Source organism: Odontesthes bonariensis, chromosome 9 (genome assembly GCF_027942865.1).
Source record: "Odontesthes bonariensis isolate fOdoBon6 chromosome 9, fOdoBon6.hap1, whole genome shotgun sequence".
In the NCBI taxonomy this organism is placed as follows: domain Eukaryota; kingdom Metazoa; phylum Chordata; class Actinopteri; order Atheriniformes; family Atherinopsidae; genus Odontesthes; species Odontesthes bonariensis.
Genome location: NC_134514.1, coordinates 29,095,549 through 29,121,223, shown reverse-complemented (window position 1 = coordinate 29,121,223; position 25,675 = coordinate 29,095,549). Strand labels below are relative to the sequence as shown.

At 40.2% G+C, this 25,675-nt stretch overlaps 2 protein-coding genes across 3 annotated transcripts; both read left to right on the top strand.

Moving 5' to 3' along the window:
• Window positions 1-2,385: 2,385 nt before the first annotated feature.
• LOC142388911 (complement C1q tumor necrosis factor-related protein 3-like) lies at window positions 2,386-3,975 on the top strand. The gene is made up of 4 exons (XM_075474483.1): window positions 2,386-2,427; window positions 2,754-2,861; window positions 2,944-3,090; window positions 3,191-3,975. The coding sequence occupies exons 1-4, from the start codon at window positions 2,421-2,423 to the stop codon at window positions 3,619-3,621; spliced, it is 693 nt and encodes a 230-aa protein (XP_075330598.1). The 5' UTR covers window positions 2,386-2,420; the 3' UTR covers window positions 3,622-3,975.
• Window positions 3,976-18,034: 14,059 nt separating this feature from the next.
• tagln (transgelin) lies at window positions 18,035-24,860 on the top strand. 2 transcript variants are annotated; one of them, XM_075473949.1, is made up of 6 exons: window positions 18,035-18,161; window positions 22,376-22,418; window positions 23,258-23,446; window positions 23,547-23,718; window positions 23,837-23,939; window positions 24,056-24,860. In XM_075473949.1, the coding sequence occupies exons 2-6, from the start codon at window positions 22,407-22,409 to the stop codon at window positions 24,192-24,194; spliced, it is 615 nt and encodes a 204-aa protein (XP_075330064.1). In that variant the 5' UTR covers window positions 18,035-18,161; window positions 22,376-22,406; the 3' UTR covers window positions 24,195-24,860. The 2 variants fall into 2 exon arrangements, with proteins under 2 accessions (XP_075330064.1, XP_075330065.1); XM_075473950.1 differs by lacking the exon at window positions 22,376-22,418 and having other exon boundaries at window positions 18,049-18,161.
• The last annotated feature ends 815 nt before the right edge of the window (window positions 24,861-25,675 follow it).

Here is a 25,675-nt window from a genome sequence, read left to right as displayed (position 1 = left end):
CCTGTTTCTCACATACGTGGCTGTTTGTTACAGCATAGTTCCACAGTCTATCTGGTAGTTTACTCTCCAACAGTAAACATCTGCTCATGTCATAGAGTGTTCGCTAACCTTTCTCTGCTGTGCCATTTTGGTGTGGCGAATAGGGTACAGATTTTTCATGCCTTATCCTATTCTTGGTTAACAGTTCTTGAAAGTCTTTAGTTGTGAACTCCGTGCCGTTGTCTGAACGGATGCACTTGACTTCGCCATAAGGTGCTATGTCTGCCAAAAATCTTTCTGTGGCACGAACTGCATCACTTTTGGCCTTAAGAAAATAAACAAACATGGTACCTGTGTAGTCATCTGTGAAAGATTGTGCATATCTGTGTCCCTCTATGCTTAAGGTTCTCATGGGGCCTGCTAGATCAGTGTGTACTAGCTGTAGGGGTTTTGTGGCTTTTCTGTCTGGCTCCCTATTTCTACTCTGTGTGAACTTTCCTTTTGTACACACTTCACATATCTGAGTTGGCCTGACCACACTCCCCTTTATCACCATGCCTTTTACAACACCTTGTAGTCTCTGTACATCTTCATAATTGCAATGACCCATGATCTCATGCCAGGTTTGTAAGTCGTGGCACGCTTTACACTTATCAACATTTTGCTCCACAGTTGATAGATAATACAAATTACCACTTTCATGAATGTCAAACCTGCTGCCATCTTTTGTGATCATGTGACTGTTCTCTTTCTTGAAGGTGACCGTTGCTCCTCTGTTCTCTGCTCTTGCCACAGAGAAAATGTCCTGAGGGTATGAAGGCATGTAGAGTGCTTGACGAAGCTGCGCTCTGTGCTGTCGTCCGGTGCTGTCCAGGAGATGAATCACCGCTGTCCCTCTGCGTTGAGCGGTCCCTTTGCACTTAGTCTCATCTGCCAGCTCGACTGAGTGGAAGGTGTCGTCAAAGCTCATAAACTTGCTCACGTCGTTCACGATGTGGGAGGTCGCTCCTCCATCCACCATGATGCCTTTCATCTTTATGTTGTCCGCTGGTCTCTCAGTCTTTGTATGTTTCGCCATGAAGAGATGATCATCATCTCCTTCTTGCTCTTATAAACACATGAGTAAAGGCGCTTTCTTTAACATTTCTTAACACATAAGAGGCAAGAAGCCAGTGTTTCTTAGCATCACACTGTAACCAATGTGCTGACTTCACCCGTAAGTGGTTTTGATGTTGTGACTGAATTTTTTTAAAGGAGCAATAGTCCAGAATTGATTGATTTTCTTCCCAGAAAGGGAAATACATTCTTAGGTGCTGTTTACACATACCCGGGTATTTTGATAAACGAAGACCTTTCCCTTCGTTTGTCCCTTTCGTTTATACACAAACGGAGTTTTTTCCTCCGAAAACGAAGCTAAAAAAAAACTCCGGCAAAAGTGGAGATTTTTTAAAAACTCCGTTTAGCGTTTGTGTGTAAACTGGTTGAAAGAGACGAAAACGGAGTTTTCAGAATGGAATGCGGAGTTGTCGTCATAGTACAGAGCCCCGCCCCTATCCGCCATATTGGCAGGATGCTAGCGTGATTACGCCATTCATTGTTTATCTGGCAAGCATGGAGGTACTAGCAGCATTTCTGTTGTTGAGAGCTATACTCGCTTGTGTGATTTTGAAAATTACAGCAATACAATGTATTGAACAATAAAGACATTTTTCATGGCTTTAGCAGTTTTATAGTCCAGCGCAATGTGTAAAAGTAGCTCAGTCTAGCTATCAGTCCACACACATGAGCCTGGCGCCATATTTTCTTCTTGAAAAGGATCCGGAAGTTCTTCCTGTCAGCGGTTCTCTATTAGGCTTCTGATTGGCTTGTGTGGAATTCTCATTGTTCTAACACTGCCACCGTCAGGCTTGGCGTAATTTAACAGCTCCTGATAGCGTATCAATGTAGACGTGTTTTTTTTTTAAAACGAAGGTTGGAAAATATGCATTTATCAAAATACCCGGGTATGTGTAAACAGGACCTTATTCAACTCTAGCCCAAGTGATTGGAGCAGACACAATGCACAGCCTCTACAAAATCCTTCCAGTGTAATGGCTCATGTTTGGCTGCTTGTAAGAAACCTGAACCCACATGATGAAGTGCACCTCGTCTGAGTTGATAGATGATATCTGGGTGGTATCAACAATGCCCAGATGCTTTTGTGTCTGCTCATGTCTAATTGTTGGGAAATGAGAGCCCCTAGCGGTGAAGAAATACATCTTCAATTATAAAGGCAAATGGAAAGATGAAAAAAAAAACAAGGAGGGGCGATGTTTGCGGGGGGAAATAAAAAAAAAATGAGGTGACATGGGAGGAGCTCAGATAAACATATAAAGTCTGTGAATATCAGTCTGCGCATTTTCAGTCCTTCAGAAGCATTTTCACCATTTGCCAGCATCACCATGAGAGGTGAGACAAGACTTTGGAGAATCATCTTTTGAAGGAACACGGTTGAAGCTTCATTGACAAAAGATTTTTTTAGTTGAAAAGTCAGACAAGGTCCCAAGAATTCCAATGGAGTCTCTGTATTTCTATGGTATTTTTTGTATTTGATTGTGTTTTTTTATTTATTTAAGCTTGAAAGTCTTCAACTACTATTTAAGTGTGAAGGTCTTTTTTTGCAAAACAGCAGTAGTTCAGAGTGAGCCTGTTGTCTGAGAATAGCAAAGGTATCCATGTAAAATTTTTATTGTGATATACATACATTTGTACTTTTATTCCCCCCCTCCCACCAGCAATTGTACTACTGAGTCTGCTCCACGCAGTGTTTGGTCAGAAAATGGACTTTTCCTGGAACGGACCTGTCCAGATAATGCCGAGTGCGGACCCCAATCCCGGCCCAGGTGAGAGACTGTCTGTCCATTTTGTCAACAGTCTCCACATTCAGTCATCGTCAAACTGAAATGTTTCTGTTTGCATGTGCAGGTACAGCATGCCCCACTGACCAGGCAGCGTGTGGCTGCTGTGTCATGCAGACACAGTTAAACAGGATGGAGCAGTTCTTTAACTTCACCGTTGATGAATTGAGCAAGAGGCTAATGGAATCTAAGATGGAGCTCAACAACATGAGAGGTTAGTGACTCCAAAAGTCACACACAACCACAATCAAGTGCAGAACGTACACAAGATCCCCTTTTTCTGTTTCACTATTTCCTCTTCTTTGCCTCTCCAGCCTCCCGCAGTGCCTTCTCCGTCGCTCTGAACAATGACAAAAGCTTGAGCTGTCAAAACACCCTCAACAGTAACAGAGTCATCATCTATAAACATGTCTTTATCAACCTGGGAGATGGCTACAACGTGCAGACTGGCATCTTCACCGTCCCACGCTCTGGTGTGTACAGCCTCACCATCACAATCTATGTCTCTGGTCTGTCCGGTAGCACCCAGGTCACCTGCGCCAACCTCCTGGTTAATGGCAAAACGGTGGCTACTCTCTTTGAAAAAATTGGTCAGGACAATGAAGACAGCAACTCTGCAGTTGCAGCTGTGCAGCTGCAGGCTGGGGACCAGGTCGCTGTCAGCCTGCTCGAGGGAAGCGTCATCTGCGACAACAACAATCACTATAACACTTTCACTGGCTTCCTGCTTTTTGCTACTGATTAATAGTAGCTTGTAATGTTTGCCTCATGGTGACAAGATCTAAGTCAGTCGATGTGAACTTTTTATATTGTTTTAGCCCCTCATCTGTTGTACTTTCACTCATTCTTCGCAATATTTCCCTCCCTTGTTTTGTTCTTTGTAAACCACCATGAGTCACCTGTTCGCCTTGACATCGAGTTCTATGAGTTCTTCTTATTAGGTTTTGAGGAAAGCTTTGTAATCATCTAATCTGGTTTCCACACATGCATTATCTTAAAAAATGCCCTTTATGTCTTCTTATGTTTAATGTCTCGTTTGTACTCATGCATTTTCAGTAACTAAAATACTGTAACGTGTTATATGTGAAATCTCTCAAACCTTCCAAAAAAATAAAACAAATCTTTAAACAGCTGGCATTATAAGTCATTTTGTTTCAATCTGAATTAAAGCAAAGATCCGAGCCTGTTATTTACAGACAGAGTTGAATCTGATGAATTATTCCACGAGTCCATTAGTTATGCATGTTTGGTCAGTTTTGACAAAGTAACTATATTCCTTATGGAATATGAAAGGAATTTTCTTTTTTTTCCCCATCATTTTATTTAACTATTGTTTAACCAGAATAGAAACTCTTGGGATTAAAATCTCTTTCCCAAGTCTTGAATTTGTTTAGTGAGACTGGCTCCTAAAAATTCTGGCGATTTTGGAGCTGATTCTAAGCAGAGGGAGCATATCTAATTTCCTGTTTTTTTAATCAGTTCAGTGCAGGCATTGGGGATAGAAAAAAAGAACAATTCTTTGGAACAAAGATGATAACTTTCCAAACTTTTTCGAAGGATGTAGTTCCACAAATAAATTGGGAGCAGACAGCGAATAGCTGTTTAAGTTCAGATATGCCGGTGTTTTTGTCTACCGGAGGACAAAGCCAATCATCAAACCCAAGCATACAATGTGCAATAGTGTGTAAGTTTTAAGGTTTGGGATCATCCTTAGTGTTTCTTGGTAACCTGTTTCCAATCCAAATTAAGGACTGCAAAGATGCACTCATCGAAATAATGTCGTCATATTATGTAACAAGCACAAAAGTGAGACCTGACTTGAATCTAAAGTTTTAACTCAAAAGAGAGGAAATCATCAATTTGGATTCAAAACTATTTTGTATTAGAATGGACGTATATTGTCATACAAATGAAAAGATTAATTGTGTCTAAGACATATGTTGTTGAACACACCCCAAATGAAAGTATAAAGAAGACACTGCGAGGCCTAAATGAAAGGTAGGATATAAAGTGTATCTGCACATTTCCATCTTTCAAAGAGCTGTGTCATGAAATTACCCTGGCGCACTGGGAGAAGATTCATGAAGGTGCTGATGCAGTTAATCTGTCAATCTCACTGAAAACAGTAGTACGACCATGACAGCCAGAGCCAGCTCATTTGTGACTTTCTGCAGTCAAAACTTGAATTGTAGCCATCACGCCGCTCTTCACTCCCTGTCTACTGAAGAGACACTGACACCTTTTACCAGGCGACAGTTGATACCATGCCTGCATTGCCAACTAAGGTCCCAAGGGCGTGTGTCAGCTTCTGACTTGTTTCGGAAAGTGAGAGTGCCAACCCATGCCAGTTTTTTTCAGTTATAAAAGCAAGTAGGGTGGATCCATTCTAAAGAACAAAACAAGGTGGAGCAATGCTGTAGGAGGAGAAATGAAAGAGATATAACAAGGGAGGAGCTCTCAGATAACTATATATCCATGGCTCTTCCTTAACAGATCAGTCTTTCACATCTTCCATCCTTCCTAAGCTGTTATTACTAGAGTCAGCATGAGAGGTGAGACTCAATATATCTGCATACAAAACAGTCATCTGGTACAGAACTCTTTCAAGGTTCAGTAGCTAGAGTTTTTTTTCCTCTTTGCCCCACAGTTGTTGTGTTGCTGTGTCTGCTGCATGCAGCTTCTCCTAATAATCTGTATAGCTGGGAGGGACCAGGCCGAGTGGCACCGGATATTGACTTCGATTCGAGGAGTGGTGAGAAATTTTGGCTGCATAATCAGCATGTCTGTGTAAATTCTCATCTTCCCCGTTTATCTATGTGCCCTTGTGTTCAGCCTGCAGCACAGACCAGTCCTCTTGTGGCTGCTGCTTGATGGTGCAAAAAACTAACAGGCTGAAGACACACTTCGACACCAGCCTGACTGAGTTGGAGAACGAATTTGTAAAAACAAACCAAAGTCTCCACAATATCAAAGGTGGGTGGTGCATCCATCGGCTGCAGAGAGGAGACGTGGGCTGGAAAAGTTTCCCTCTTGCATTGACTTTCTTGTGTTAATGAGAGATCACTTATCATGTTATTACGTCCTAACCTGTTCCCCTTTGTATTTTCAGCCCGCCGCGTTGCCTTCACTGTCTCTCTGTACAGTAGTGTTAATTTCAAGTGTTACGGCCCATTTCCTGACGACAGGGCCATCATCTACAAACATGTCATCCTTAACTATGGTGGGGCCTACAATACAGACACTGGTATTTTCACTGTTCGCCACTCTGGTGTCTACAGCCTGGCCGTCACAGTCTACAGTGATGCTGGTTCTCCTGGTAACATGCTAGCCGCCTGCGCCAGTCTGAAGGTTAACGGCCAAGTAGTGGCCGGGGCCAGAGACCTCAACAGAAACGACCAACAGGACAGTGCCACTATTGTTGTTGCCCTGCACCTGAAAGTTGGAGAAAAAGTGTTTGTTGATTTAACCAAAGGCTGCTTCCTCTGTGATGACTTTAGCCATTATAATACTTTCAGTGCTTTTCTGCTTTATGTTACTGAATAATTTAGAGAGGTGGTTTTCATACCAACTCTTGGCCCACTAACTAGGATAGAGTCTGCTGGATAATGTCTCTCTGGTACCTTAAATGCTCTCCTCTCATCTCAGTTTGATCTTTCTGAGTAACAGCCTAATTCTAACTGCTTGAGCAGTTTGAAAGGCTTAACCATTTCAAAATATGTATGTTTATTCTGTAACAGCCGCGTTTTGTAGTAAAGATAATGACAAAAAGCCTAAATCCACACAACTGTAAAATGACATCAAATTGAAGATTTCAGACAAAGCATTTGGCTCTATTTTTGACATGTCATGTCTACACTGGATGAACTGATGACTACATCAAATTACTGAAATATAAACGTCACGCTGTGGTTTGCTTTTTGTGTAATGGTGATTTGTTTTTGTTTCTTGGTTAAATAAAGATTGTTGATTGATTACACATTTCTATATTTCTTGAGTTAATCACGTCTTTTACAGTTTTGATTATGATGTGTATTAACTTTAACTAAAGAATAACAAGGTTAAAGATAAACCATATAATCAATTACACGAGTTTCCTCATTTCCAAATATGAAACACGTCTTTTAAAGATATTAGTAAAATATCTTTAGTTATACATATATGTATATATAAATATAACTAGGAATTGCATTCCATAACTGATGGAGAATTTTAGCTTTTTTTCCTTTTAGATAAATCATACGTTCAAAGAAATGTTTTATGCTGAAAACACATGCAGCCCTACAATGGACTGGCAACCCATCCAGGGTGTAACCCACCTTTCGCCCAATGGCTGCTGGAATAGGCTCCAGCCCCCCCACAACCCTGAATTGGATTAAGCGGGAATAGAAAATGGATGAATGGAAAATGCACACTGTGCTATTTTGTGTGTGTATCTTTAATGCAAAAGTTAAAAAAAACAACCTCTCCCCACTGCAAAAAATGAATGAGACAAAAGAAAGGTGCAACCCATATATTTTCAGTCATATTCAGAGCTTTCCATTGTTCATCCATCAATTTTTGGAATGTCAGAGTGACAAGTAATGCTGTGCATTAAGCATCTGCTTTGAAGCCCCCTGAAGCTCCAACTGAAGGAATTACAATTACTATGGAGATGAAGACAAGAGACCTGTATGAAAGCCTTGCCAATCTTTCTCAAATGACCACATGAAACAGTCACAGCTGCCATTCTTCAACATCCTCTTATAAATCGTTCAGGTCCATCTTTTTATTATTCCCCATTTCTTCCACATTGATTGATAGCGTCTAAATTTAGCTCAACTATTAACATTTGCATAAGTTGATGGAAACACTATTATCATCAAGTTCAAATTTACATTAAACTTTCATCAGAACAGTTACTTTTGAGAAAAGTGAGTGTGAAATAAAGCAGAGAAAAATGTGCGGAGAGCTCAGAAGCTGGACAAGCCAATACCCATGTTTTAGCTTGTCAAACAATGTTTCTAACTAATGGCGATATAATGCAGAGCTGCATAACCGTAATATCTGAAAAGAAACATGCATGTCCCCTCACATTTTTCTTGTAGCCCCAATTTAAAAGTCTCAAAGACACACAGGAGCCATGTGCTGTGGATCAAATGCACCTGACTGAATAATCAACAGCAAGTGTGAGCACCTCTATAAAAGCCGACATTTTGGCATTTCCTGATCTGGAGCATTCAAGTTTGGAAACTTTTAAATCATCCACAAGTAGAAAACATACGAGACAGTTGGCAATCTTTTCACGAGTGGACGTCTCAGAGAGTTCACTCTAAGGTCAGAGTGGATTTATTTGGCTATAATGCACAGCACCATGTTTGGTGAAAACCTCATATCAAACAAACACCTTAAACCAAGCCTGCGGTGGAGGGCTGATGATTTGGGCCACAGGACCCGGATACTTTGCGGTCATCGAGTTGAACATGAACTTCTGCGTATATCAAAGACTCTTGAGTCAAACTTGAGGCCATCTTTCTGACAGCTTGGCTGAAACTGGGGGATGCAACTGGAGAACGATCCCAAGCACAGCCGCAGTTCTACAACAGAATGACTGAAAAAGAAACCAATTCTAATATTCAGACTTGAGCTGTATCGAAATGCTGTGGTGGGACCATAAGAGAGCTACTTATAAATGAATGCTCACAAACATTTCTTTAAATACTTACAAATTAAAAGCTTCATACATTCTCAAAGTAAGACTTATGTAGAACCGCCATTATCTTTAATTGAACAATTTACAGTTGACCATTTACAGGACAGGGGCCAATTATCAAAGTTATATAACATACATGGTTCGAAGAAAAGAAAGCTCATAGATTTTTGTTTGCGACAAGTCAAGAGAGTAATAGCCTTAAAGTGGAAAGATGTTCAGAGTCCTAATCCTACCCAGTGGTTAAAAGAGCTGTCCTCACCTAGCTTTGGAAAAGCTAACATACATTCTGAGAGGTAAAGTTGAGGAATTTAATGACATGTGGACACCCCTGAAGCAATGTTGAAAGGAAGAGTGGGCCTAAATGAAAGACCGTTAACATCATACAGTAAAAGTTATTGCTTCTAGAGTTGGTTCTACAAGCTATTGAATCATGGGGTGTTTTTAGTTTTTTTTTAACACTGCCTCTGCAAAATTTTCTTAAATAGATTGATAATAACACATTGTAATAAGTCATCTGAGGATGTGTTTATTTTGACACCTAATAATGACCAGATGATTTTTTTCTTTTCTTTTTTTCTTTACTGTGTTTTTATGTCCTCATGCTAAACTCACAAGACACAACATCATGTATTCCTTATTCTCTTCCATGTTTTTTCTTTGCATTTTCATTTGTCTTATCATTCTTACACAAACAACAGCTGGATCGGTTAAAAAATAAATAATGAGCAATGTTATAACTCAGAGAGCAGGCTTAAAGCCACTTTTCTAGCTTTTTCATCATCCAACACCTTTTTGCCTGCATATCGAATCATCTCAAACAGACCAATGTGCAGTAATTCAACTCTCTGGTTTGAAATCCCATCTGACGTCAGAGAATAGCACATCAAAGGTCAGTTTTATCACACGCTGTTATGTGATTACTCCGTTTTTGAGAGGATGTGTACAAACCAGACATAAACACCTAATACATCCTGGCCTCCATCGAGCTGATAAGGAGAGAAGAACATAAAAACAGGTCGGCTGATATTGGGACTTGTGGCTAACAAAAAAACTCAGACAATGCACTGCCCAGAGAAAGAGGACAACTTTAAAAGCAGCTGTCATACCAGGAAACACCCAGTTGTCTAAAGAACTGAAGGAACAACAAGCCAGGGAACAAATGACTGTCCTACTTCAGGTTATAAACTTTCATTCAAGTGACATTCAAATGATCGACTTTCTGTTGGAAACAGCAGCACCGCCAGGAATATCTGTTTCTCTTGAGACTTTGCCCAAGTGTTATGAGGTCTGCCTACCGGTTGGTTTTTGCCATAACTGAAAAGGCTCAAAATAAGACACAAAATGAACAAAAATTAAACCAAAAGATAACGACAAAGGGATGCAAAATGACCAAATAGATAAATACAAACAAAAAATTTATATAAATCTTATCTACACGGTTTGTGGTTGTTGTCTCTTTTAGTCTAACTGGGGGAGGCAGCCCCCCTTGTAGCCCCCCCCCCCGCCTACAATTATTCATTTTGATGCCGTTACCTGAAGATCAGTTTGATTTTTCTATCATCTTGAGAAACCAAAGCTTGTTTTTGTATGATAACAAGTTAATTTATCTTGTTTCCTTGAGATAACAAAATTTTACTCTTACTAATGATAATGAGAAAACAAGCTTTGGGATCTGGAGGTGATTATGGTGAGCCCCTGTGGTAACACCAATTTAGTGGTTCATAATTGCGGCCGTGACAGTTGGGGAGGATTACATTGATGAAATTACATCAAGGCACGCATGTGTAGTTCTGTTTGCTGCAGGTAGTTTGTCTGCTCTTGGGAACAGACAGTTGTGTCTATGGGCATTGAAAAGAGATGGTGGAGTAAAAAATAAAGTCAAAGGCCTTTTGGAGATGACGGTGTCTAAATGATTATTTTTTAAAAACTACAATGAAGGTTTGAGCAACCAAATACCACTGAAGCTACTTTGTTTTGCTCAAACAAGTGAGTCAATGAGAAGTTGGCTTCCTTTCACTCTGTCAGTTATAAACAAGATAAGATGGACTTTTTTTTTTTCTTTGGGACTTTTTCCAGAAAAAAACTTCCCCCACAACACCAGATCTTTTTATTGATATGGTTATGGTGTATGCCAGGTATCTATCACATATCCCTCCTCGTGATAAAAATACAATGAAAATGACTGTGTTTCCAACAAAATCTTGGGTGAAAGTGTTAATGGGAGCATGCAGTATCACTTAATTGTGCTTCAGCATGAGAACCAGGTAACAGCACATTGTTGTCAGATTCAGGCCTTTATTGATGGACAGATATAACTTTCCTGTCAGACTCTTTTGTGATCCTTACTGTAACTTATCACATCCCCCAGTCATGCTCTCTATATCGAAATTTCTAAGCAGCGTCTCAGCAGCAACCAGACACCACTGTCCTAATAAGGGGTATTATGGTGCAAACAATGGGGTGCTGAAAGGTGTCATGACATGACCCGTTGTTCTTTCACACCACAGAAAACCATCTACTGTAGCTACTAAATTACCAAGGACATATTCTGTCTCTTTGTGAGAGGGAACCTATGTGTTAAAGAGTGTGTGTATGTGTGTGTTTGTTTATGCACTTACACGTTAGGAGGTGGAGTTTGTGTGCTTTTACCTCGTTGTTGGGTGGATCACCTGAAGTCCATCAATAAGAGGCTACAACCCTCCCCTGCTTTAAAGTCTTAGTTTCACAAAGTTACCAGAGCTTGACTTAATCTTTCAGAACAAGGAGACAAAGGCACAAGAAACAGTAAGTTTTATTATTCTATCCTAACAAAAATCTCACAATTATACCCATTTAAAAAAAAATAACAATAATAATAATAATAACAACAGCTGACATTTAAATTGGTCACTTCGGCTTTTAACTTACCAGTACTAACCTTTCCTGAGCCATGATTATTTTCATGATGTAATCACACATTGCATGAAGATGTAGCTTGAAGCAAAGTCAATGTATTAATGCAAATTATTTTCTATCAAAGTCATCTGTATTATCCCTTCTTCATGAAATTATTTCACCATTTGCTTTTATTCAATAAACTATTTTACGTACTTTCTGCCAACTTGTACTAATCTATTTATGACCACAATAGTTAAAGTGCAAACAACAAAACCGGTATGTAGGTGTAAAGCTAAAATATTAACATTAAGCCTTCTTAGACATCCAGCAGACACAAAATGACACATGTGGGCTATACTACTCACCCTGTGAATATTTCAAATACATTATCAGCTCTTCTTTTGTCTGTGGTTTTAGTCAAGATACACTAGTTTGTTGGTTTGTTTTTAGCTCACTTAATATTTTCTTTCTCAGCAGACAACTTAGCTGAACTCGCACTGTTTGGCTAGTTTGTTTCTAATATTATTTCATTCTTAACGAAAGATTTTAAGCAGTACGCTGAAATCACTGACCAAGAGGTCAATTGTTAATCACCAAATTTATGCTTAAAGTGTGTTGTTGTTCTCCCTTCATACAATGTATTTGTGAAGAACTGACAGAGAGTGTACACATCAAAAATAGAATAATGCACATTTTTCAACAGATTTGATATCAACTAATGCTGCTTCTCTGTCAGTTTTCTAATGAACTATGAGCATATGTGGTCCAAGCACTTGAAATCAAAGATGTGTGAGATTTTTTTTTTTCAATATTATGGCGGTAAAACGTGAATGGATTTTTTTTCTTTTTTTCTTTTCAGATGGATGTATTACCCCTCTTGCTCCTGTCAGGGTCACTGTTTCTCTGTGGTCAAGCCCAGCCATCGACTGTTGAAATGCTGAAACAAGCTGCACGTATGCCATATAAATTGCCATATTTCATTCTTTTCATCTACTGTTCATCAAGTCGATAGATGCAATTATAAATGCCATATAGATGGTTTTTGTTGTCAGCTAGACATCTTCTTTGAATGCTTTGCAGCCAAAATACAACCTGTCATACATATACTCACTGGCAGCAACATCCTGCTTCAAATAGACACACATCTCCTTTCCCTCTCACCACTCCTGTATTTCATTCCAGTCCAGTGGAAGGGACCTCTGACCTGTGACAAGTGGGACTGCAATTGTACTTTCAATCGTCAGCGTGGCTGCTGCTGCGCAGCCAATGAGATGTATGAAATAGAAAACGAAACTTTCATGAGGATTAAATATTTGTGGTCCAAAATCATGACACTGAATGAGAGAGTGAAGACTCTCACAGGTAAACACCCTTTTTTAGAACATCAGAGATCGTTCGCTGATGCTGAGCATAGCTGTACAATAAATCCACCACTCTTATTCTCAGATGGCTTCAAGGTTGCCTTCAAGGCCTCCATGGATCCAAATGTCGCCAAAGCAATTCCTGGATATACCATGCGTTGCTTTGGTCCTTTCAATACGAATGTGCCAATCCCATACTCCTCTGTAACTCTTAACACTGGCAACGGATACAACCCATCATTGGGTAAGAAGAAACGCATAAAAGGAGTGCACTGAGTTGATTTATGCAAAATTTACCCTCCATCGTGTAAGAAACTCATCAATAATTATTCTCCTCCCTCTGTAGGTATCTTCACTGCCCCTTGTCCTGGTGTTTATGTGTTCTCCTTCACAGCATACTCATCTGTGGAACCGAATGAGCGCCTCTACCATAAAGTAAACTCACACATCAGAATACAGTTCACGGCTCACCCTGCAAGTTGATACGTTTGTGTCTTAATTATTGGTTTTGTTGTGTGTGTGTAGGTCCAGCTGATGAAGAATGGAATGGTGGAGGTCAGTGTGTGGGAGAACAATCGAGAGGATGGTGAGGATAGTGCCACTCAGGTAGGCCATGTACAGAATGATGAAAGTGTTCTTTGGCAGGATTTTGTGAAGGCCGTGTAGAAGATTTTTACCGTGTGTCTTTGTTGTCAGGTTGTGACCCTGGAGATGCAGCAAGGCGATCAGGTCTACCTGGAACTGATGTCTGGGAGGAAACTCTGTTCAAGTCTGCAATACAATCTCTTTACTGGTTACATAGTGTACCCCTACACTGATGAGTGAAACACCTGCTTGAGGCCAAGGCCAACCATTGATTGATTTAAGGAACAGGTTCCTTAAATCAATCGATTCATCCTTGTACAACTGAGAATAAAACATTTTAAATAAAACAACAAATCTCCCACCAGATGTATTTCTGGTATCTACTGTCAAAAGCATGAATGCAAGCAAAAAAGTTGCATGCTTGGTATTTATAATGATGAATATAAGCTTTGACCACAACTACACTGACAGTCTGTGCAAAGCAGAAGCTTGACATTGTTTTGATTTGGACTCAATAAAAGTTTATCTGAGAGGTGTTGGACTTTTATTTTAAATCCTGTACAAACACACATGTGCATCATCTATGGATGGAAATAGGTGGCAGTGGGTCATAACGCTGCTGGTGCAGTGAGCCGTGGACAGTATAACACTGTCAACAAGTACCTTTCATGGAGGCTCGCTACTAATGAATACAAACCACTGCCAGACTAAGTAAACTCCCATCTATTGAAGAAACCTATGTTGTACATACTTTACACACACATTAAACATGCAGACATGCCAGAAATTCCAACACACAACTTGTCTGAGGCGCAGGAAGTACTGGCTTGAAGACCCAGTTTGCAAATTGAATGGTATAGTTCCATATCATGAGAAGATTTCTAGTACTCCTCTCTGTCTTCTAGTTAGACACCAAATTTAGTTAATCTATAAAGATATGCTAACACACTCCTCTAACCATTGGTAAGAATTCTTATGGCATGAATTGTCACACATCCAACACTTTGTCTTGACACCAGCCACCCTTTTCCTCATCCATCCATCCATCCATCCATCCTCCTTTCTTCTTCTTACTCAAAATTCAATTCCTTCCTGTCCCTCCTCCCCCGTCTCATCCCTACCCTACCAATACCTCCTCATATCCATCAATCCACTTTTCCATCCACCGCTCCTTTTACAAGCTTCATCTAAGGGTCTAAAGTTGGCACAGGTCAATCTAACAGGCATACTGTTAATACTCATACTGTCTAATTCTATGACCTCTCAATACACTCGAGGAGTTGAAGAGTTGAAGAGGGACTTTGTAATAATCAAGTCTATAGTATTACGTCAAACTTGTTTCAACATACGAACCTTTTTATTCATCTACACATTTGATTTATTAATCTAAAAACAATATTCCGTCCTCATTTTCTGAAAAAACATATTCATAATGTCCAGTCAAAGACTGCTGGACCAGATGTTGAAAAACTGTCTCAGAGACATTTGGAGACTTTGGCTCTTCAGCTGTGGAGGACGTTTTCTGTAGGTCAATTTGTTTGGATCATACAAACCAGTGTTTGTTTTAATTATTTTTTAAAGAAATTAGTCGATGAAAAGAATGATTCAGTTAACTCATTATGTTCGATTGTGGCAGACTGACATGGGCTTAACGCTAAAAACATCCCTGTCACACATCAGTATAGAACAGGATCTAAACATAAACACAATGAAGACGGATAGGTAAAAGAAAGTGAAAAACTTGATTGCTTAAAGGGATGGTTCGGAGTAGATTCACCCTAGGGTCATTTGAACCGTGACATCCAGCCAAGTAGCCCACCCGAAGTTTTTCCGATCTTGGCTGAACATCAGCCGAGTTACCGAGTTATCCCGAATAGCTTAGTACAAGCGCTAACGGACCCTGGCAGTATCTCCAAAATTACCACACTAAAATCACATGCCATGACACCAAACTTCTACAGTAGTACAAATATGGTCTGTACTCACAAAACGATGCATTTGGAAGTTTGTACATAGTCCAGGAGTTTATTATTATCAACACAAGCCTAATAGCTTCTCTGCTGCTAAAGCTGCGTCGACGTCACTTCCTTGATCTGGGAGCTTCAAAGTAAGATGAGGGTTGATCTACTACTGTAGACAACAAAGTATATGCTATATTCTACATAAATTTTTATGTTGTAGAGTTGTGAATTTATTTTATCAATGGAGACATTGAGCAGCCTTGCTTTGTTGTCTACAGTAGTAGATCAACCCTCATCTTACTTTGAAGCTCCCAGCTCCCAGAAGTGACGTCGACGCAGCTTTAGCAGCAGAGAAGCTATTAGGCTTGTGTTGATAATAATAAACTCCTGGACTATTTTCAAACTTCCAAATGCATCGTTTTGTGAGTACAGACCATATTTGTACTACTGTAGAAGTTTGGTGTCATGGCATGTGATTTTAGTGTGGTAATTTTGGAGATACTGCCAGGGTCCGTTAGCGCTTGTACTAAGCTATTCGGGATAACTCGGTAACTCGGCTGATGTTCGGCCAAGATCGGAAAAACTTCGGGTGGGCTACTTGGCTGGATGTCACGGTTCAAATGACCCTAGGGTGAATCTACTCCGAACCATCCCTTTAAGCAAAGTCCATAAAAACACAAAATTGCAGGAGGGGGCATTTACAAAATGAATAAATAAATAGATATATAACAATTGCAAAAATGAAGATAAACAGGATTCTCTGGCCATGACAAGTGCCAAACTGGAGGAAAAAATACAAGTGAGGTAATCAGTAAGAGGAAACAGGTGTGTAGATAACTAACAGAGAACTGGCATGGTTGGTACCAAGCTACCTCTGGTGATTAGAAAGGCTAGAAAAAATAAATAAATAAACAGAAGCAATAAAAGCCTAACACAAAAACTAATGAACTAACAAAAACCTGAACCAAAAGCCGTAAAAATGTTACCCTACAAATAGATATGTATACAAAGGATCCCCTCTGCTTCTGACAAGGACTAAGGTTTTCCCAGACACCCACATTGGTTATATATGTTTGTCTCATTGACTGTCCGTTTAGAAGTCTTTCAATGTACTGCATATGCTAAATCAATCTCAATAAGTTTCCACTCAAATGCTAAAAAAACTGACTACAGACACTCTTTGGATGCAACATGAAGTACGTGTTGAATAGTGTCCAATGCATGAGTTTTATGACACTTGACAAAATGTACAAAAAACATTATGATGATTTGTGGCATATTCTTTTGAATTCTATCATCAATTATGGACTGTTTTTCTGTCAACAAAACTTTTGTTTTGACTTTTGTTCTTCCAGAGTTCAAAGGGGGGGGCTGGTCAACTTCTGCTTGCCAGCAGTTTAGCAATATTTGCATGTGCTTTGTTTTCAAAGGCTCATTAAAGTCAACAAATGTTAATAATTGAAATGCCAGCGTGATCATCCACATTCTTCATCAGGACCAGCTGTCTCAAAGCAAAACCTATCACACAAATACACGCTCAGTGAAATGCATGAGAATGTGTGCGGCAACATCTGGCTCTGCTCTTGTTCCAGCAGATAGGAGCGGGACTAAATGAGTGGACCATGGCAGTAAAACCTGAACATTACAGAGCCAGAAATGTGGGCAGTTCAAATGGAACTGTCAGTTATCTTTTTGTTGTTTGGTTTCTTTTCTTCTCATCTGCTCACAAGAGTTATATTTCAAAATACCTGTAAAGGCAGTTTTCTTAATGTAACGGAGTCATTTTAGTAAATGCTCATTATTCACATCAAAAACAAAATGTGGGAAGCACTTACACAGGATTTGGACATCAGTTTATGGTTATCTGCAGTTTAGGACTGAACATTAATATGTCGTTGCTAAGCTGTTATGGAAAATATTTCTGAAGACTGAAATCTGATACTTCTTTGTCCATGTAGAGCCCACTCATGTGTTGAATAGTGGTTACAAAGGAGTTTCTCATCCAGAATGTGATCCGTCCACTTTCAAACTTTCCACTAGGAGCAACTCATAAGCAAACGTTTAACATCACATAGTCGAATGGGGGTGTCATGACACAAGATGTTTGTAATGGAATGGAAGTGATAGAAATGTCATGAGTGGTAGTGGGGCAAACACACAGCACCCAGGACTTACATGGAGTTTTCTGTCTAAATGATGACTATTACTCCACCTCACTCCTCTCCTCATCATCCTTTCAGTACAATGGGACAAGATACTAACAACAACTCGTCTCTCTTCCCCACATCCAGTTAGCTATAAGTTTCTCTATTTTCTTTCCATTTTCTCTCTCTCCATCCCCCATCCTGCTGCGTTTCGCCATCTTGCAGCCACTTTGAACGAGGAGTGATGTGGTAAAAGTATTTGGAGAATTCTCTCTGACCAAACCAAAGCTGCCTGGCTGCCGTCTCTCTCCTCCACACAGAGACGCTCTACCCAAATAAGGCTGGGCAATTTTAACTTGACGCGAGGGTAAGAAACGCAACAGGCAGGGAGAGGGAGCTGCTGAAAGGCTGTTGCCTTATAAGGATGAAGTTTCCTTTTTTCCTTCCCCTCTCTCTCCTATTACTCCTCTGTGCTCCCTCCTTCCTCCACCCTCCCTCCGTCTCTCGGCAGACTAGTGAAGTCATCTTTTCTCTTCTGCTCCCTTTAAAGCCGGCATTTTTGGGAGGGAGGTCCTTGTGTAGCATATACAAACGCTCAGTCAAGCATCCCCTCTCGTCCCACACACTGCACCAGCAGCCAGCAGAGAACTCACCCCTTCCTTCACACCGTGAGTATACCTCTCATCTATTCCTCCATAAAGGATCAAATTCTCCAAAACCGGGTTTTGAGTTGGTGAAAGATGCTGTCATCTGCATTCCTGCAGACTGGTCTGCTTTCGGGCCTTCCTAAATTCTTACCAAACAACGTCTCTTTGAATCTTTTGTCTATGAAAATAAGGTGACATCTGCAGGATTTCAGTGACAAAGTTATCAAGGAGGCAACTGTGGGAACATACAGACAGCTGAGCTCAATATGAATCTAAACTCAGCGAGTTACACAGTCGAGTAATTTCAGAAGTTCTTTAACTCATCTTCTTTAAATTCAGTCGTTTAGGGTAACAGTTATAATTCACTTAAAACTCAGTCCCACTGAACACAATGTACCTGTTTTTGTTTTATTTCTGTTTTTAATACAGACTGTATTTTACACTGAGTCTAATTGCAGATAGCCCCTCTGCTTGATTTAAAAGTGATTCTGGTGTTATTTGAACAATTTTCCATGCAAAGACAGTACAGGAAGAAGTAGAGAAGAGAGCCACACTGTGCTGCAGATCTCTTCTTTGCACAAGCAAATGTTCCACTCCCATACATGGGCTATGGAAGCATATGGGCGAAATGGTACGAGCTGTATAAACACTTCCTAATGACGATATAGATGCACAGTGGAGGAGCGAAGTATAATGTTTTTTTACACGGAAATTTAAAACACACAAATCAAGTTTTGGGATCTTTTTAGAAACTACAGCTTGAAGCCCAATGGCTGCCTGAAGTATCTAAACTAAAGATAATTAGCGAATCATTAAATATGGCCGCACCCATGACTCCAGTAAAAGCAGGCCAGCAGCAGTAAATGGGAAGTACCAGTGGGCAGCTTGGTTTCTAAACAGCAGCAACAGGAGCAGATAACACTATCTACGGTGCCAATCCTGTGGTAGCACATAAACAAACCAGACGCACGGCTGATTATAAAACCAGGAACTAAACATGTCTGTGTAAGAGGGCTCCAAGTCGTCAAAGACAAATCAGCTCTGACAAACAGCAGTTATGTAGTTTGTCAGAATAATCAGAACCATGAAGGGCCTTGGCAGCAATTTGAGAAAATACTTTCTGAGCTAAAGTCTGGCAGCTCAGGCCAAAGCAGCAGTTTTATGAGCAGCTTTCAAAAACCAGAGCCACAGGACAAACGGAGCGCTGAGGGGGAAGCAGCAGTCTATGGGACAGCTTCCTTCAACCAGATGATTCAACTGATACAGCTAAACTGATAAGCTCGAGTATATCTTGCTATTTAGCTTTATTACACACAACACACAACACTGAACAAACTCATTCTGAGGAATCAAATGTTTACAGTGACCTTAATTTGCACAGCAAAAGTTTATTCATACCAAATCATTATTTGGTGGTTAGCTGGTTAACTGTAGAGGAGGCAAGCCTGCATGACGCCACTTCCCCACAGGCTGCCACAGTTGCCACAGCCCTCAAACTGGTTTCCTGTTCTGGCATTGGGCATATTACCATGGTAATAGACAAACAGAGCTGGAATAACACAAGAAGGGAGAATGCGGGGACAAAAGTGATGAAGTCATGTCAGTGGGATTCAGTACTCTGGGACTTTTGAAAGGAGGCACTTGAGGCTTATTTTCCCCCATCTGAATAACTGTGGTCTAACTAACTTAGCTTTTCTTTTTTTCTTTAAGTATGATATGGTTTAATCTGGATTTGTTTCATTACCTTTGTTTTTTTTTTTTGTTGGTCTTGAAACTACTTACGTGTAATTATGAATTAGATCTACCAGTGGCAGCAAACTGCTGTACATGCTGTACAGTACCAGCACTAGTAACAATAGTTCTCTCTGACCTGTTTTGATTGTCGAAATTTAAAAGATGTTAAAACACAAAAGATAGCAGGAGTATTTGCATAGATATATGCTGGTTTTGACGAAGTTGTGTTAATGGAAAAAGTGGAAGAGGAGAAGCGGAAAGACAGAACAGAAGCTTGTTTAGCTGATCATCCTGACTTACTGGATCCTTGGCGGGATCCCAAGCATAGCAAAAGGCCCCTGGATACTCATAAATACCAGTCATAGATACAAGGCCCTAACGGACTCCCTTAACCTCTAAAAATATTATGTGATCTTTGTATGGTTGTCATGCAGCACACGTTTCGTCTCTTCTCTTCCCTTCCTTTCCCTTGCCTTCCTTTCGCCTCTCTTCTCTTCTCTTCATTTCTCTTGACAAGACATGGTGCTGAGCTAGCAACAGAACTTTTATGTTCTTTTCCCTCCACAAAGGGTGTATTGTGTGCTATTTGCAATTGTGGTTCACAGAGTAGTTTATGAGGCTAACAACTGGAGGCCAGTGGAAAAAAAAAGACAATTTAGGAGCATACCAGAAAAACACATACTCTGTAACAATGATTACATAATGATTCAAGTCAGTGAGAATAGCCTGGTGTATAACGACCTGTGTGCGCTCAAGAAAGAGACTATGATAGAGTATCTAAACTTGCGGAATGTAAGTTAGTGTGTTGCCTAGTGCGTGTGTTTGGTTTCTGGTGGTCTGGAAAAGCACCACAGGGAATGCAAAAAGTATTAGACAGGGATGTTTGGTGGTAAGACACTGTGTACCAGCAGCAACCCATTAGAGTCTTTGGCACTCTCTACATCCAGTATGTCTTTTTACCTAACTTATCTAAAACTAATTGAAAGTTCCTCCAAATAAACGTTTCTCACTGTCTACTGAATGTCTAAACAGACAATAGTAACAAATTTGGTGTGACAATTCTAATGGGCCAAATCCAGTGGGCCGCTACTGTTTTTGCACAAGGCTGTATCCCTCAGGGCTGAGAAATGAAGCCCACTCAGAGGTGCCAAAAAATGCAGTTCCTCATATGGCAACTCAAAGAATGAGTCCGTCCACCAGATCCCCGTTAACCAAGGTGATGAAAAATTAATATATTCCAGCCTTGTTAGACCTCTAAAACTAGCATCCTCCATTCATGACATTACCACAAACTTATTAAAGTGATTTACTTCCCCAGTTGTTGTTTATTGTTTAAGGTTACAGAAGCAATGAGTAACCATTCCCTCAGCCGGCTCACTCACTTCTGTTGGTATTCATTGCTCATAGACGGTTATACTGTTTTTCATTTGATCATTTCAGGACTTAAACAAATTTAATGTGAACAATGTTAGTCGCATTGGTCAACAATGATTTCATCAGCCACTGACAGAAAATGAGCAGAGCTTGAGATTGTGTGTTTCAAGCTAGATTAACAACGTTTGCTGATGCTAAAGCAACAAAATATAGCTATCCGTGTTGACATCTGTCACAATTGTCTTCACATGATTATCAATCACAAATTCAAATTTGGATTCAATGACAGGGAAGATAATTATCAGGATTGATGTTTACATCAGTGAAGAAAAGCTAAAATGATCCTGCAGGTTCGATGCATGCTAGCTCATGTAAAGGGTGGCTGTTAGTCAATTTAAGTTTCTGTAAATGATAATGATACAATGAATCATATACAGTTGAAGGCATCTGATTTTATATCATAATCCCAAAAATTATTAGCATACCCAAAGCCATGCTACGGTAATGATCCATTTTTGGTTGTTTTCTGTTTTTGAGGGAAATGTATGAGATTAAATACTTTGTATCAACTAAAGGCTTGACAAAAAAAGCCTAAAGGCTTTGGAGAAAAAATAATTTCATTTATGACACTTAAAGACTACAAAAACCTAAAATGATTATGGCCAAATTATAAGCCTATGAATTACCTCTAATGGCCATGCCCATCTTTTACGTACTGTACAGAGTATGCTTTGTCTTCTTACAGGTTTAACATTTTGACATCTCGATTATATTTTAGAATACATTTAAATAAAATTGAATAAAGAAAAATAAAGGTTGAGTTCTCATGTATTGGTTTTACACTGCTTTATGTGCCTGCCCGTTGTTTGGAACATGAAACATTTGAAACATCACTGTTTTATAAGACCGATGTATCTCAAACTTGTCTGACTTTGCACCACTTTGTATTCTGTCACTTGATGCAATTGAAACCACATCCAACTGGAAAAAAGTTATTTGATGATGCTCACAAACATAAGTGCGCTGTTGCTCCTGGCAACGAATTCCTCATCCTGAGCCAGAATTGAGACTCCCAACAGTCAGCTCCTCAGTTTAACCTTTAACATCTTAACTGTGAACCTCCCCAGGAACAGGACGTTGACGTGACCTGACATCAAGATGGCAACAAAGGTTGGATGGTGCTGACAGCACGTTGATATGGGTTTTGCACTTGGCTGTTAGCCCAAAGGCAATAAAGAGGCATAAAAAAAATAATAATAAAAAAATGCTGGCAGTGTGTATGCGCTGACAGAGATCCAAAAGCCTAAAGGGAGAGAATGCATCCATAGGTTTGTGTGTATGTGAGTGTGTTAAAGGATCAGAATGCAGCTGGCTGATACAGAGCTCCCACTGTACACCATTTTGCCTCAGACATACTGTAGGTTCTGACAGGGCTGAATGGAGTGCATTAGGAGACACAACACTGTTAATGCAAGTGTTCTGGGAAAGGTAATCAAAGTGCTGAGCATTTCCGCTTATATACACGCTTCTGCCATGCATGTCGTCAGTGTTTGTGCAGTATACAGTATACAAACTGCGTGATGGAGTGTCTGTAGGTTTGTTTGACAGTAAGTATGCCTTCATAGAGATTGTTCACTCAAATGCACAGTTGTGCAAGTGCGCTTGCTGCAAGCTCCATCTGAATTATACTGTGTAAATTATAGCTCTTGTTTTTATTGCCTAAAAGCGACCATTAAGGACTAAAAAGTAATAATAGTAGGATCACAGTGTGCAAGAAAGGGAGAAAATAACTTACAATTAACACGTATGGGAAATTGTCATTATGGGAGATAATGATTACATCTGAATTGCCAATCATCACACTTACATTCTCATACAAATACGATAAACTTAAAGGAGATTGATAATTGGAGATTGATCTTTTTACTTTGATTCTCTGATTTATTTCTCTCATTTCTCCGTTCATCGCCTACATTTCAGTTCACCTCCCCACTTCTCTTCCCTCACAGAGTGTCGGTATGGCTAACAAAGGTCCATCCTATGGCATGAGCCGGCAGGTTCAGGATAAGATTGACAGCAAATATGACCCAGAACTGGAGCAGATCCTGGTGGAGTGGATCAGCCGTCAGTGTGTCTCTGGCGGAGAAAAGCCAGAGCCCGGCAAGATGGGCTTCCAGGCTTGGTTGAAAGACGGCTCTGTGAGTGCACTGACCCTGTTTGCGTAGATTGTGCTTTAAGCTTGATATTTAATATCTGTGCTTCTCCTCAATCTCCCTGTGTTTATTCTTGCCTTGCCAGATCCTGAGTGAACTTATTAACAGTTTGTTCCTTGGCGAGAAACCTGTGAAGAAGGTCCAGAAGCCGACCATGGCATTCAAGCAGATGGAACAGATCTCGCAGTTCCTCAACGCTGCAGAGAAGTATGGCGTCACCAAAACAGACATGTTCCAGACTGTGGACCTCTGGGAAGGTCAGAGTGATTTCTCCATCCACAGGCCTTGGTTGCTGAAGACATTTAATGGCTAGCATACAAGGCTTCGGTGGTATGAATGATCCTTAAATACTCTATACTGTATGTACTGGTACAGGGAAGGACCTGGCAGCAGTGCAGAGGACCCTGTCAGCCCTAGGCAGCTTGGCCGTCACCAAGGATGAAGGCACATACAACGGTGACCCTAACTGGTTCTTTAAGTGAGTGCATTAAAAACATACTGGATTAACATAATCTAGCAAGAATAAGCACTGTACAAACACGAGAGTGTTGCAAAACTTTCTTCCTGTGTGACTGTTTTAATGTTGTGTTGCAGGAAAGCACAAGAGAACAAGCGAGATTTCAGCGATGAGCAGATGAAGGCTGGCAAAAACGTGATTGGCTTACAGATGGGATCCAATAAGGGAGCAAGTCAGGAAGGGATGAGCTACGGAAGAGCCCGGCAGATCCTGTAAAATCACTGAGCCACAAATATTCGAAACCTCTTTAGCATCCCTTTTACCCAAAGTTTCAGAAAGCCCCTTATACCCTCCTAGAGCCTATAAACATCTAACTGGTCCACTATAACTCCCCTGTTTGCTTTAGATTTAAGAGATTTTCTAACAACTATGTTCCTTTCTAGTCTTAACACTCCTATGTCCATGCTTGTATTGGTGACCACTGCAGAGTCCACCCTGCTTTGCCTTCCTGCAGCAGGACCACCAGTACAACTGACTACCATAAGGCGCAATCGTAACCTTGAAAACGACCAAAGAATTAGGTGATGAACCAAATCACCGTGTAGCTCAAACCATTTATCTATTTGTTACTCGTACAAAGTTTGACGTACAGCTCCCATGTCACAGTTAACTGACCAGATAAATCTCCGATCTGTAACAGATGTCGGAATCATGGCATCTACTTCGTAGATTTTTCAAACATTGGAGCTGGAAACTGGTAAAAATATAAATTTGTTTACAAAACTTGCAGAGGAGATATTCATTCCAAAGTGACAAGCACAACCCCGCTGTGCCAATATTCTTTTTACAGCTATAGTAGCCTACCACTTACCACAATGCTAAGCCTGTGTCAGTGCCAATATTTTTGTACGTTGTCTTATTAAATAATGCCTTTGACATACATTTGTGAACTGTCTTGTGACTCTGGCTATTTCAGTCTTATCATATTGAGAAATTAGACAGGTGGAACGGATTGTAGCTATGCTACCTTGCAAAGTGGAAACATGTCTTCTTCTTATTAATATTTCAAAGTTCTTTTTTGTTGTTTTCTCAATCCAATGCATGGCCATATGTACAATGGAAATGTGAAAAATAATCATCTTTAATTGGAGTTGGGCTAAGGAGAAGGCATGTAAAAGCCCATGTATGGAGTAGGCGACAGTATCTTGTCACATTTTGATTAACACAGACACATGCAAGTATTGATTTAAGAGAGGAGAAACAAATGTGAATGTCTCCTTTAACTAAAAAATGTATGCTTTCTGAAAGCTCCACCAGAATCTTTTTAAATATAAAGGAGTTTACATTTGAAATTTGATGCTGGGTACCAAAAACATGCAGCTAGTCGCAGTGTAATTTTAGGGTTTCTTTTTGTTCTGCAGCCATGCTACGTGACTGGAAATGCTTATAGCATTGCCAGTACTTTACAAGCAGATACGTGTTGAAGCTAACAAATAGCATTCTCTCATGTCAACCTTCACAGTATTATTAGTGTCAGTTAATGAATGTTTGCATGGACACAGGCCAACTGAAATGGTTTCAGTTGTCATCTCAGATGCTGAATGTTAGCCTGGTAGCGTACACGTCATCTCGGGTTTCAAAGACTCATCCCATCTTCACAATCTCGGCTGAATCTTTGGCTGTGACGAGTATAAACCTATCAACCGTACATTATCATGTTAGCAACTCTGTGTCCGATTTTAGCATGTAGTTCAAGG